Source organism: Nannospalax galili, unplaced genomic scaffold (genome assembly GCF_000622305.1).
Source record: "Nannospalax galili isolate Female #2095 unplaced genomic scaffold, S.galili_v1.0 scaffold356, whole genome shotgun sequence".
NCBI lineage: Eukaryota > Metazoa > Chordata > Mammalia > Rodentia > Spalacidae > Nannospalax > Nannospalax galili.
The window spans coordinates 417180-431466 of record NW_008338126.1 but is presented as its reverse complement, the minus strand read 5'-3'; the positions used below and the strand labels follow the sequence as shown (position 1 = coordinate 431466).

General features: G+C 46.7%; 1 protein-coding gene across 1 annotated transcript in view; it reads right to left on the bottom strand.

The window, feature by feature from the left end:
- Nucleotides 1–14287, bottom strand: part of Plpp3 (phospholipid phosphatase 3) — an 81590-nt gene that overhangs the window by 11337 nt on the left and 55966 nt on the right. Inside the window, exons 3-5 of the mRNA XM_008832979.3 lie at nucleotides 12802–13082; nucleotides 12364–12421; nucleotides 1640–1816 (exon numbers count right to left, since the gene is read on the bottom strand). Of these exons, the coding sequence (XP_008831201.1) occupies nucleotides 1640–1816; nucleotides 12364–12421; nucleotides 12802–13082 (516 nt within the window). The remainder of the gene's footprint in view (nucleotides 1–1639; nucleotides 1817–12363; nucleotides 12422–12801; nucleotides 13083–14287) is intronic.

The window sequence follows — 14287 nt, the reverse complement described above, 5'->3', positions numbered from 1 at the left end:
GAGGGAGGGAGGGAGGGAGGGAGGGAGGGAGGAAGGAAGGAAGGGAGGGAGGGGAAGCACTGAAGACAGCCACTGAGACATCTGCCCCCTAGTCAGGCTTCCCATACCTAAGCTGGCAGGCAGGTCAGAGCCTCCTTTTGTGTTATCCATCCTGAGTACACTGCCTGTGTCTCTGTGTTACTGACCACACTGTAGCAGACCCTTGCCGACTTGCTATGGCCCCAACCATGTGTCCCTTGCAGCCCTACACTCTAGGGTGGCTTCTCTCTTGGCTTACCTATGCATCCAGATAGAATGGGATTTCCCTGGGAGCAGGGACTGAACCCTATTCATCCCTATGTCTTCAACAGAGGTCCCTATGGTGACCTCTAGAAGGGTTGGGTGGGATGCAATGACGTACCCATAATGCCAACACCTGGGAGTAAGGCAGGACCAGGACTTCAAAGCTAGCCTCGGATGCATAGTAATTTCAAGACGCTGTCTCAAAAAAGAACTACTACCACTACCACTACCAATAGGGTCAACAGGGTTGGATCTGCTCATTGATTCTGCCTGGTTTGTATTCTATATACATTTACTTCCCCTAACTGGGTTCCTAGAGGCCTTGGTAAGACAGGGAGGCTAACACATTAGACATAGTCCCTCCTTTCTCCCCCAACACACACATCAACAATGCAAGGCAGAATGGGAAGGGCTATCACAGAAGATCAGGGAGGTCAGGGGCACAGCCAGGCCTAGAAAGCAGGGATGGAGAGAGGTTCAGAGCTCTTTCCCCGTTCACAATTCTGACTGTGAAGGAGCAAGGATATTACTAGCAGCATAATACAAGCTGCTGCTTAAACATCCAGGCCTTACTGTTCTCTGAGTTTCCTGTGGGACTGGGGTGAAGTCCTCTGAGAAGGACCCAGGAAGACAATACCAAAGCAGGTGCCTACTCATCACAGATACTGACTGAATCAGCCCTTCAAACCTTCCAGCAAGCAGGAACAGCAGGGATTCCTGATGGAGGCTCACAGAGGTGGGAGGCTCGATCCTGTGCTCACTGGGAGCTGGGATGAAACATATGAAAAGGTAATCCGTCCCTCTGGGGGAAATCCATATATGACCCACCCTAAGTTCGGTCTCTAAGGAGTTCTGATGATATGCAAGGCCCTCAGCCTAGGGAGGGCTTGGGCTTCAGCAAACTTCCTAGTCTCCAGCTAGGTCCCCAGATGTCACAGAGGAGTGCATGGGAATGTCCCAAGAAGCAGAAAAAGCCCACTAAACAGCAAATGCCCACCAAAGCAGCATGTGAGCAGGCTGTGTCAGGGGACTCTGCAACTCTGCCAGTGACTCACATGTGACCTCGGGTAACTTTCTGGGCTACTTTCCTCACATACAGAGCAAGTTGGACAAGATCTACAGTGTCTTCTTATTGCAACATTCTATGAGGGCAAACCTGCGTTCATGGAGAAGAGGATTTATAGACCCTATCAAATCACTCTCATCAACTGACCGGGTCCTGGGGGCCGGGTGGCTCTGCAGACACCATGCAGAAAATAGGAATGAAGACTCCACAGCTTTAGTCACTGAGTTGGAAACATTTAACAAGCATCGGTTAAAGGCTCTGTTTGCATGCTGATGACAAAAGGCTACTTACTATGCAGCAGGCTACCAGGGCTCCCTGAACAAATCCAGCCAGGACATCACCAGGATGGTGCTTGTGGTCAGATACACGTGACAGTCCCGTATAGAAGGCCATCATGAGCAAGGTGAACTGCAGGAGGGGCCGGAGCAGGCGGGCCCCTCTCCAGGTGAAGCGGGCCTGCAGGTATAGCTGGAGGAAGGAGACAAAACAAACAGATGTTAAATGACTCCCCGTGAAAGGCATTAGAACACTGGGCTAGCACATGCTACATTTCTGCTAAGAGGAACCACCTACACTTTGTGTGACATATTGTGGACAGAGCATTCAATTTGGACACGACCCCAGCCAGGTAAATGCCGAGCTATAGTTTTTAGACCATGCAGTGGTTTAAATGAGAAATGTCCCCCAAAAGTTCAGGTGTTTGAATGCTTGGTCCCCAGCTGATGCTGATGTTTGAGGAGGGTTAGGAGCTGTGGCCTCTCTGAGGAACCATGTCTCTTGGGGAAGGCTTTGGGAGTTCATAGCTTCGCCCCACTTCCAGTTTGCTCTCTCTGCTTCCTGGGTGTAGTAGACTGAGATGTGATCCCCCTTCTACCATGCCTTCCCCCACCATTATGGACTCTCACTCTGGAACCATAAGCCAAAATAAACTCTTCCATAAGTTGCTTTTAGTCATGGTGTTTTATCTCAGCAACAAAAAACTAATACCTAAATAAAGAAAGAAAATCAAGGAAAATAGAGCTCATCTATGGAGATAAGTAAAGGAGAGCTACGCAGGACAGCGCATAGAAATAGTTTTTGTACACTGCTTGGCACGCAGTGGGCATTTAATAAACGTTAGCTTCCTCTTCTGGATTGACGCTGCTTAGAGAATAGCGAGCAGGGTCTGTAAGGGCTGCATTGCGAGAGGAGACTGATGACAGTTCATTTAACACCTTTGTGAGTTCCCGGGGAATCACAGCTGTAGAGTTCCTGCTACCGGCCTCTCACCACTGCCGCAGAAATGAAGTGCATGATGACACAGGAAATTTACTGACACCGTCAAGGAATGCTTCTGCCTCCAAAGACTGCAATTCCTCCAAGAGCAAATTTCTAAGTCACCACTAGGAACTCTAGATCTTGAATTAGCAGAGGCAGAAACACAAAAACCCAAACAGGTCAGACAATGCCAGAAGAGCGTTCAAGGGGAGGTTGACAGAGACTGCACTGGGTGGGGTAGAAGGGCAACCTGAAGAAAAACGGATGAACAAAAACCACCCTACGCATCACCTCTGGCCCAAGGAAAGTTGAAATGACGTCAACTGGGTATTGTCCCCTCTGCACTTATCTTGCTGGAGTTTCCGTTTTAACCTCTGGGCAAAACTTACTTCCCAGGTTCCTGTGGGAACTTGGGAAATGAGGAGGAAGAAGCTAGAGGTACAAGGGGGAGCTTCAAACTACAAATCAAAGCAGGGGAGGAGCCAGGAGAAGGAAAGAGCAGAGGGAGGGGCTGCCAGCCACAAGGCCAACCTGAGGTGGCGGCAAAGGGGGGACCTCCCTTCCGGAGACAATGGGACACCTTCCTTCCGGTGGTCAGGGAAGATCATGCCAAGGGCCTGGAGGTCAGGCTGTGGGGACAGAAAGCAGAAGATCCGAAGGCACCTGGGGCTATGCAAGAGAGGTATCTAGGACAGACTGCTCCACCACGTGGAAAATAAAAAGCTACCCATGGAAAATAGCAGGCAGCTTTACTGTCCTTTTGAGTGCAGCACTGGAAAATCTAAAATCACTGAATGAAAACAGTTAAGTGTACCAATTCTGGCTGCTAAACATATCATGAAAATCAGTGGCCTTCTCATCTATCAGCCTTAACCAGTTAAAACCTAAAAGAAGCAATAAAACCACCATCCAAAAACAGAGATGATTAAGTAAGTACTAATTAACATACCAAGAACTACACAGAACCTCTATCAAGTAAGAGACATAAAGGACAATTGACTAGAAACCTAGAATTTTATTTATAAGAACAGTGAATTTATAAATTCAGAAGTTGATAATAAATTCAATTAGAATCCCACGGACATGCTAAAAAATCCAGAAAAGAAAAACTAGAAAATTTATTCTGATGAAAACCTAAAAGAATAAATCTATGGACCAGCAGGGGTGGGGGCAGTTTCTATGATAACTGCTAAGCACACAGAAATGAGGTTATAATCCCTGTAAAGTACATGGTTAGGGGGTGCCAATAAGTATACTAATGTGTTCTGTAGAAGTTATGAAGGAAGTTGGAGGGCTAGGGTCATTGCCAAGGGCAAGGGATGCTGGAATTCAGCCATACGGTGAAAGGCTATTTGCTGGTTGCTAAGGAAGAAGGGTGGAGGCTGTGAGATCTACGTGGAAGAGAAATAGGGCGCAGAGGGCCTGTGCAGAGGCAAGCCAGGGAACCTGCCCACTGTTCGGCAGACCAATGTCTCTTAAACTATATCCCATGGAATGCTAAGGGTCTTTAAAAAAAAAGATTGGTTGGGGTTGGAGAGATGGCTCAGCAGTTAAGAGCACTGATTTGCAAAGGACCTGGGTTTGATTCCCAGCAACCTTATAGTGGCTAACAACCGTCAGTAGCTCCAGTTCCAAGGATCGGACGCCCTCCTCTAACCTCCTCTAGCATTGTATGACTCCAGAGCACTCACATACATGCGGCAATACATTCACATACATAAAATAAAAATAATATTTAAAAAAAAGATTAGTGAAGGGCTCTATGTCAAGTCCTTAATTCTGTCACAATGCTTGTAAAATTACTAAAGGCTCTGTGTCCTATGGGGAAAAAGACTCATTTGGACTAAAAGCATTATTTTTATGGAATACCTATCTATTAAATCATATTGGAAATTATTACTGTAATTATTACTATAAGTAATGGTAAAAACGGTTTTAAGTAAGGCACTGAATTTCGTAAAAATATGGAGGCTTTTAAAGGGCTGTAGTCAGGGTTGAGTCACCACAGGCAGTGGAGTATCTTAACATGTCGGGCCCAAGGCTACTCCCTCCTTTATTTGGTAATACTCTGTCACCATGGATTGAATGAGTCCGCCTTTAGCTCAGCATGATACCCATGTCTATAATCCTAGCAGGAGGCTGAAGCAAGAGAATGTGAATTTAAGAAACTTCTTGGGCTGCATATGTCTCACTATGCAGGGATGGAAATGACGTTGGTCCATCTCCAACTCAGCACAAGTTCAGGGAAAAAGGAGCAACCTATGTGCGATGTGCTCACTCAGGTCTGGCCTTACTTCTGACCTCATGGCAGTGGACAGGAGATGGGTAGATAATAGAAAGAGCATAGGCTTTAATCACAAAGCCCTCACTGAGTCTGTTTCCTCACAGGTGAAGGAGAGTGATAACCACTGTCTAACAGGCCATGAATGGTATGGACTGGGGGAGGGGGTGTCACATAGAGGACATAGCATAGAGTGCAACTTCTTAAATAAATAATTTTATTCTTTAACCACTTTTCTTAAGGCAATGCCAAGATTTTCTAGTTTCCCTCACTGAAATAGCTGCAGACCTCAGAAAATACTTGTGTAAAATCCTCCCACTCTTCCCCTTGCTTGCTGTGTGCAGACTTCATGTCACAGGCCTTAGAAGCCAGGGTGGGGCAGAGGAAGGGTGGGCTTCCCACCGGACAAGGCCACATCTCCTCTGCCACTGACTCAGAGGCTGCAGGCTGGGACTCCAGAAAAGAAAACCCTCACACAGGAGCGGAACTTGGGGAGGGAGGAGGAGACAGGCATCAAAATAGCTCCAGGAAGAGAGGAAAGGAGTACTTATGAATGAGAACGGAGCATGGGCCATGGGAAAAGAATTCCTGAGGCAGTCATCCTGGGAATGACAGGCTGTAGCTGCAGCTTGCTGCCTCCACAAAGACCCCCAAAATCACGGAGCAATGGCCCCAGGGTCAGGACTGACCCTGATGTCCATAGCTGGGGACAACCCTTTGCCTTGACATATGAGTTATTCAATGACCTTGGCAATCTGTTCAAAAACAAGTAACTTATAAAGAAAGGTCTTGTGCAACCTTCCATCCAGTGGGTACATCATATTTGAAAAGTTAGTTAGGCAATAGGCTTTGGGGCTGATAGTTAGGATTCTACCAAACATACCAGTGCCACCGCTAAATGGATGGGATATTCCTGGCTCCCTAGCCCAGTTCAGGACAGTAACGTGTGTCTCAAGAGGTTCTCTGAGTAGAATCTGGAGTCTGGAGACAATAAGTAACTCTGGAGGCTCCATTCATTCCCAGTCCATGAAACAGGTAGTTATTACTCAGGAAGAGAAAGTTAAACCCTGTGACTGTAGTGATGCCATGCATCCCTCTGATCTGGGCCCAAATAGCACCTGCAGGTGCTTCAGCAAGCTCCTCAGCACCCCAAAAGTGCTGCTTAGGAAAAGGGTGAACAGAGATGGACAAAAGCGGAGAGAATAAGTCACCCCGCCCACTTCCAGCCTTCTCCTGCCGTCATGTCCGGCCTGCACTTGCTTCTTCTCTATGTGAAAGCCTCTGGTCTGAGCTGGTACTCCGATTCCACTGGCTGAACATCACCAGGGCACTGAAGGGCTGAGCTCTGCAGTCAGAGCAGCTAGATACCAGCATGGGGCCCTGGCTAAGTCCTTCTACTTCTCGGAAGTTCTGTTTTCTTGTGTATAGCCTTAGAAGCATATTTTTTTAAATGTTGCAAGCATTTATTCTGTTCAAAACTTGGAAAGACATATACCAATGAAATAAGTTCTGTTGGTAAAAATAATAATAAAAATAATTATACTCAGGTTATTTGCCTGACCTAAGATTTTACTTCCAATGGCTATAGTAGAATTGCTAGTTATATATTACAATCAAAAGGTGCATGTCTGTCTGTCCTTCTCGAGGTAAGGTATGAAAATACTTGACCCACAGAACTCACTGTAAATGGAACTCTCTTCCTGGCCCTAGCTTGAAAACTGGGGTTATAAAGAATTAGAGAATCCCAACCAGACCTCCTTACATCAAGTCTCAGCAGTGTGCTGTCTGCTTGGGTCTGAGCCCACAGAGTCAGATGTGAGTCACACTCCCCAGCGCTCTCCTTCTTGCTAGGTCATCTGTATTTCATGGCAAGATTTGCATTCTGGGGAAACAGGTCTGTACTGTCCTCTCCCTTCATTTCCATTGTCTTGGGACAAGTGGCTTAAAAGAGTGAAGAGGCAGCTTGTCTTCCTTATATCTTTCTCAAAGGCAGCACAGGTCTCCCACACCCAAGAGGTCTCCCTCTCTAGTGTCTCCATTGGCTCCCACCTGGCTCTGCTTCTTGTGCTTGGGTGCAAGCGAATTATGTCAAGTAGAATTCCCCTCTCTGAAGCTATTTAACTGCTTTGAAGACAAAAGAAGGAGCTTTTTTTAGATGACACTTTACTGCTTTTTTAGAAAACCAAATTTCATTTTCCATCAATATCAAAAGAAACTATCATTCTGCTGAGCAGTGATTTAGGTACTGTGCTAGATGTTTAAATTACACTACCTAAAACTGTCACAACCATCATGTTGGGTGGACACCAGGGTGCCCAGGCTGCAGATGAAGAGATCGAGGCTCAAGACAATAGTGAGCCAAGAATTATATGGAAAGTTTGCCTTTCTGAGTCTATGATCTAACTCCAGAGCCAGCTAGAAGCTACAGGAAATTACTGCTGTACATCCACAGTCTTGGTTTTCCATACCCATCTCTTCAGTCTTTGGAGAAAAGAAGTCATTCCAGGGGATGAAGTAGCTCTCATCTGGGATAACCTCCAGAATATCTGGAGCTTCAGGCGCCTCTACCGCACCTGCCACACATGCCTACAAATGCCCATATCTCAACAAGAGCTTCCTAAAGAGGCAGAGTGGAAGACACTGGTTTGGTCTTAGCAAAGGGAGCCTCTGAGCTGACCTATGCTGCCCGCAGTTCTTTCCTCTGCACTCCACCTACTCCTACTCCAAACTGGGGAACTTCTCTAACTCGGCCACAACAATCTGCTTTTCTGGTTTCTCTTCACAAAATGATGCGCTTTTCCAGTGCTTCTGGTTGCCCACATATCCAGGATCTGGCACACAACAAGTACTCAGAAATGAATGGGTGGATGACGGATAGAGAGATGCAGGGATGGGTGAAAGGACAGATGATAGGATGAGGCAGGGAGGAAAAACATCTGGTAGAGTGGTTTACATCCCCACCCTCCACTCAGAAACAGCAATCATGTTCCTACAAGAGGTTGGAACATATCCTACCAGGATCTGCGGGCACGCCTCATGGGCACCCCAGACCCTACACTCTGGGATTCCAAACATATTGAACAAAACCTCAATGACTAACAACCACAGCCTGGAGAACATGGTTGTGAGAGGTCAGCCGCTTTCTTGTTTCCCTGGTACCCAATAACTCCTCCGACATATAAACAGTTCTCACGGAGCAACACAGAACAAGCCGGTGGGTAGAGGGTTCAACAAAGAGGCAGAAAGGTTGACCCTATATCACATGGCTCTTAGTGATCTAGCAAGTCCACGAGTAGGAAGCAAAAGAAAGTTCCGATTGAAGGAGCAGGACTTTTAACTGGAGAATGACCTGGGATTCCTTCAACACTCATTCATTCATCAAACACTCACTACATACTTAGTAAGGAGGTGGAGGGGGATAGGAAGGACCAGTAATGGTGGGTGAGACCAACACTATTAAACAGGGTAGTCAGAGAGGGCTACTCTGAAAATGGACCTGAACAAGGCAAAAGGCAAAGTGAAATTTCCAGAGAGGCCTCAACACAAACCTCCTTCAGCCTAATATGAGTTGCAAAATGAAGAGCTGGGGCTGATGGATGGCAGAGGTTAGTGACAAACTGTCAAGTGTGCCCTTCACTCCCTACTGCCTTACAGTCACCAAGCAGTACTGAACTGACTGCCTACCACTCCCCCAAGTCATCCACACAGGGAGTTATTCCAGCTCGTTCGATTTTCACATAACGAAGCCCACTGGGACTCTGTGTGCCCTTCACTCCCTACTGCCTTACAGTCACCAAGCAGTACTGAACTGACTGCCTACCACTCCCCCAAGTCATCCACACACAGGGAGTTATTCCAGCTCGTTCGATTTTCACATAACGAAGCCCACTGGGACTCTTCCTTACCTTTGAAACCCTCTCTCCAGCTTGGCCGCCACAATTCTGAGTAGCTACAATAACTTACTCCTCTCCCTACCCTGCACAATGTGCCATGCTGTTATCACCGTCTACCTGCATCTCTCTCTGAACTCTCTAAGCACTGTGAGCATGCCTTAGTAAACTCCATCTTCCCACCCCATCACCCCATCATGGCACTTGGGCAGAACAGTCACTCATTATTTAATATTTGCCAAATGCTGAACAGTGAGTTTCTTGTGGGAAAGGCCTGAGTCTGAGGCATCTCCGTGGCCCCAGAGGGTAGCAAAGAACCTGGCACCACAGTGGAGATACCAGGTGTGCGGCATAAACTGGTGTCTGCCTCTGTATTGGCATTTTATCCAAATAGCTACGTCATACTCATTCCCTGACTAGGGAGGCACAGGACCAAAGCCATATGTGGTCCCCTGGGGTGATGTGGTCCACTGGAGTGTAGACCAAGGCCCAGAGTAGGAGGCATAGCATGTGCTCATATGTGCTATGGGGTTTTTCCTATTAGAATTTGCATTAATCTCTAACAAGCCTTAACCTCATCCTTAAGCTTCTGTGCCCAGAGATAATTTGGTGTTTGGGCCACGGTTTTCCCAAGCCACCCGTTTTACAAATCCAAACCCAAACCCAATCTGGAATGCCCTTCAAAGCTATGGAGGCTGCTGATGGTGGCTGCAGCTGACGGGCCTGGAGTGGGCTGTCTGGTGTTCCTAGTTGGGCCCTATCTTCAAACTCCATGGTTACATGGGCCCAAGTTTGGCCCTTATGACCTCCTTTCCTCTTTTTCAACACATAGAACAGCTCACATTTCTTTAAAGTAGACAACACAGAGTGAGATAAGTAGACAGCATCAAATCCCACTCTTTGATTTGACAGATGGAAAAAGTGGCAGCCTCTCCAGAGATAAATCAGATGTGACAGTCTCCACTTCACACTAAGGCTGAATCATCTCACTCCTAGCTCCACAGCCCAGAGTCGATTCCACATCTGTCTGATTCCAGAGACAAACATTGTCAGCACTGCACCCAGCTGGCTCACATGTGATTCTCCCCAATGCTCCAGGGAAGTTGCAGATCACAGGCTATAAGCAAAAGCACTGGGTACACTCTGGGGTAGGGGGGGCACAGGATCCATGCCCAACTCTAGCACTTCCTGAAGCCTAACATAAAAGCACTGGGGAGGGTTGAAGGGCTTCCCTGACTGATTGCAGGATTTCCACCCTCTCTCAAGCATCAAACTTCAAACTTCCTTGAGAAAGCTTTGTCCATGGGATTTTAGAAGGACCAGGATTTCCTTGTAACATCACAGAAAACAAACACTGAAAAAGAACATTGCTATCATTTTCAGACTTGTGTTTCAGAGCTTGTTTTAGGGCAAGATAACCTTAGAGGTTAAAGGAGCACTGTGTGTGCGGACATGTACATGTACATGTCTACGAGTAGTGCATGTTCAAGGTGTGCATTTTTCCAAGAGTTCCTAAGAGCCTGTAGCCTGTGATATGTGTGTGACCAGAGGCGAAGCATGTAATAATATACTTAGGAAACAGGGGCTAAGCAGTCTCTCTCTGTCTCTCTCTCTCTGTCTCTCTCTCTCTGTCTCTCTCTCTCTCTCCCCCCCTCCCTTTTTGGCTTCTTTCTCTCCTTCATTCTTTCCAGCAATATGAAGGCACTACAACTTTTCCTCCCGTAGATAGATGCAGATAAATCTTCAATGAAAATACTCCTCACGCAGTCGTCCTTTGCACAGATTCCTTGCTGTAACCACAGCTGGACAGGAGCCACAGAGTGGAGTACTCTGGGCCAGGAGAGAGCATGGAAACATCTCAATCGTTAAAGCAGATCTGAAGGGCAAGTCTCTTCTCCTTCAGGTGGGATTGAAATGAGGGCCAAGAGGTTTATACTCTCTACATTCTACATGTTTTTCTGAAGAGGTTTATTTTCAGTCTCTTGTAGCAAATATAATAAGATGCATTGGAGCTGGATGGGAAGGCCACCCCTCAAGTGCCTTTTCTATGTCTTACTGGCTGTAAAATGTTGTTCTTTAACTTCTCAGATTCAAGTTTATTTGTTTCCACAAACAAGATCAGCAAGACCCATCTCATAAGGCCACTAAAAGAAGCAAATGTTTTGGTATAGGCTAGATCCAGTGCCTGGTACACAGCGGGCACCCCAAACCTGCCTGCACACACCTTCTAGGCAGCTGGAAGGACATCCTGCCCAGTGTTGCTTCAGTATTTTTCTCTTGGAACAAAATGAAGGGACTGGGGAAGGGGGGCGGGGTGAACATATCCAAGTCTCCTAAGCACTTTTACAAAATACCAAAATTACATTTGCAAAATTGCTTCCAGCCCTGGTAAAATATACACATGGAACAGGAACCTAAATATCTTTGCTAAATTATCCTTTCTAAGAGCAAAACAAAAACAAGCAGATGAAGAATGGAGGGCAATGCTGTTGGTGAACACATAAGGTCCAGGTCTAATGTTTTCATAGGTCGGGGCCTACCTTTTAGCACCGCAGCCTAGGTAAGGGGAAGCCAGAGGCCTCCAAACGTGCAAAGGAGTGGGGAGAGAACAAAATAAAACGCACTCTGTTGTTTTTTCCAATTCCTAATTATGTTTTTTAAATAAGCTGAAATCAAAACGTTCTTTTTCCAAACAGCTTACGCTCTTCTGAGCCACATCTGACCTCTCCACAGCTTCCCGCTCTGAACTCCCGTGGAGCAGCTGAAGGCAGGAAGTGCCTTGGCACAAGACCTCAGTTCAAGGGGAGAGGAAGGCAGGGAAGACCGAGCTCAACTGACAAAGAAAAACAGTGCAGCCCGTTGTCTGTTGGGCAGCTGGAGGGGAGAAGGCTGTCCACCTGCGTGTCCAAGCATGTCCAGGAAGTGAGAGCAGACCCAGCAGGGGAAGGCAACATGTGAATTCAAATCACCGTTTCACCTCTGAACCCAAATATACAAACTCCTTAATGTCCCTGGACCTAGGCCTAGGAGCCAAGAAGTAGGAATGTGGATTTTGTACTCCACACATGTCCTCCTGGACACAGAGGTATTTTGTAAAAGCCCAAATCCCCCACAACAGTGAAGTAAAAAGGGATTGGAGGCCTTCGGTTGGAGTTGACAGTGCTGGTTCTTTTGTAAATGTTGACAATTCACTTGAATTCTCTGGGTCTTAGTAATGTTTTCCCACAGCAGACAGAGCAGTACTTAGAACACAAGGTTATTATGAAGACCCAGTGAGTCCATGGGTTTTCAGGAAGCAGTGCTTCTACCATAAGATATCATTTTGTGAATATCTTCTATTATTTTATAATTTCAAAATGGATACATAATCCTTATCAAGCAGCATGGCGAACAGTATTTTTAATCAGAAAAATGGAAAAAGCTGAGAGGTGGAAGCCATTCTGGTAAGGCAGTGGTGAGGTCTGAGTGTAGACTGATTTTCTAGCTAAGTTCTTTTTTAAGGATTTCACAGTAAAGTATGCCCCTAACCATGCCAAGGGATTCAAACTGGGATTGGGCTCCGCTCCCGTCAGAGGGGAGGTACTTACCACCAGATACAGCATAGAGAACATTGAGAAGGAGGCATGGCCAGAGAAGAAGGACTTCCTGCAAGAGCAAGAGAGGACCATGAAAGGGCCATATTTACATCCCCAGTATTAGCTCATCTGTCTGCCCTTCCCAGTCTATGACCTTGAGAGCAAGCCCTGAGTCTTGTTCATTTTTGCATCCTTGGTAGTGCTTTGGACTCATGCCTGGAACATAGCAGGCATACATAAACAAACAAAAGAATATGAATGAATGGGCTCACCACTGCTACACCATAATGATCTCTTTACATATCTGTCAATCATTTGGTTACAAGTTCTTTAAGAATAGGTACTAGTCCCTCTGCCCCCTTTACACCAGAGCCTAGCACCAGCAGGGGCTCACTGAGCCGTACTGTGCAAAGGAGTACACACTGTGGTCGGAGGTGGGTACTGTCTTACCTGGCCTCCTGGACTTTGCTGTCTTCGCCTCTGCACCTGTAGTTCTGAATGTAGCCTTCAGAGCAGTTGATCTGACTAAAATCAGGGTTGCAGACACTGAGGAAGTGAGGCCGCAGGCGCCCAATGGACACTTTAGCAATGTCCGTGAAGGACTGGCTGATAGCACAGCCGAAGAGAAAGCAGCCCACTTGCTTATAGAGAGCGGCTACATAGGGGTTCTGAATGGTGGACCGGGACTTCTCCTTCAGGTAATAGATCCGGTAGAATTCCCCTGTGATGATCTGAAATGAAACCAATGAGGGAATTACGTAGGGCTGAGATCTGTCCTCGAAACCGATGCTGCAAACCTGGTGTGGTGGAACATGCCTTTAACAGCAGCACTCTGGTGGCAAAGGTAGGTGAATCTCTGTGAGTTCAAGGCCAACCTGATCTACATAATGAGTTCCAGGCCAGCTAGAGCTACAATGAGACTGTCTCAAAAAAAAAACCAAACAACAACAACAACCTCAACAACAAAAACCCCCTCAAAACCAACCAACCAAACAAAAAAGAAAAACCTGGTGCTGCAGGACATATTTAGTGACACAGTGGAACAGAGTCATTATTTAACTACAAGTTATAATCCGCAAAATGCTAATTTCCTGTTTAAGTATGAGGATGGAAATACGCCCAAGAGGAACAAAGTGCTAACTAACATGGCTGTCATTCCTTCTTTTAAAAAAGTCTCACATAGCCATAGTATCTTTGTAACAAGAAGAAAGCCCATCAAGTATAAACATATAGAGACAGAGAGAGAGACAGAGAGAGAGAGAGAGAGAGAGAGAGAGAGAGAGATTACATCAAAAAAGGACTCAGCTACAGAAAAATCAAAGCAAAGAATCAGGGGCATGGCTAAGGGTGAGCAGACATCGGAGGACCACGTGAGCAAATCTTAGGAGGATTCTGGGATGTGGTAAAGGTTCTCGGTCACAGTGTGGCTGGTGAGGGTGCAGCCGTGGTACCATACTCCACAGTAAAGACTCCACAGTCAGGTTCTGAGTCTGAATCCAGGTCCTGCCACTTGTCTAACGCCCTTCACACTAAACCTCTCAAGCCTCCTTCTCCATTAAAGGTTGCCTGAAGACTTGCTGGTTTATATGTGATAACACTGGTGGGAAATGGTGGTACACACCTATAATCCCAGCACTTGGAGGCTTGGGCAGGATGATTGAAGGCCACTGTGTGGCCTCCATAGTGAGAACCTGTCTCAAAAACAAACAAACCGCTCACCTCCCTCTGCTTCCCTGGGCCTGCACGACCCGCAGGCCTCTCTCTGACCCGCAGGCCTCTCTCTGGGGTAAGTCGATCGCACCCTCCTTGCCTTGATTCCCCCAGCCTCATTCACCCTCCCACCTCCCCCACCTCTTACCCCAGTCAGACTGGCTAAGATCAAGAGAACAAATGATACCAAATGTTGGAGGGGATGTGGGGAAAGGGGAACACTCAT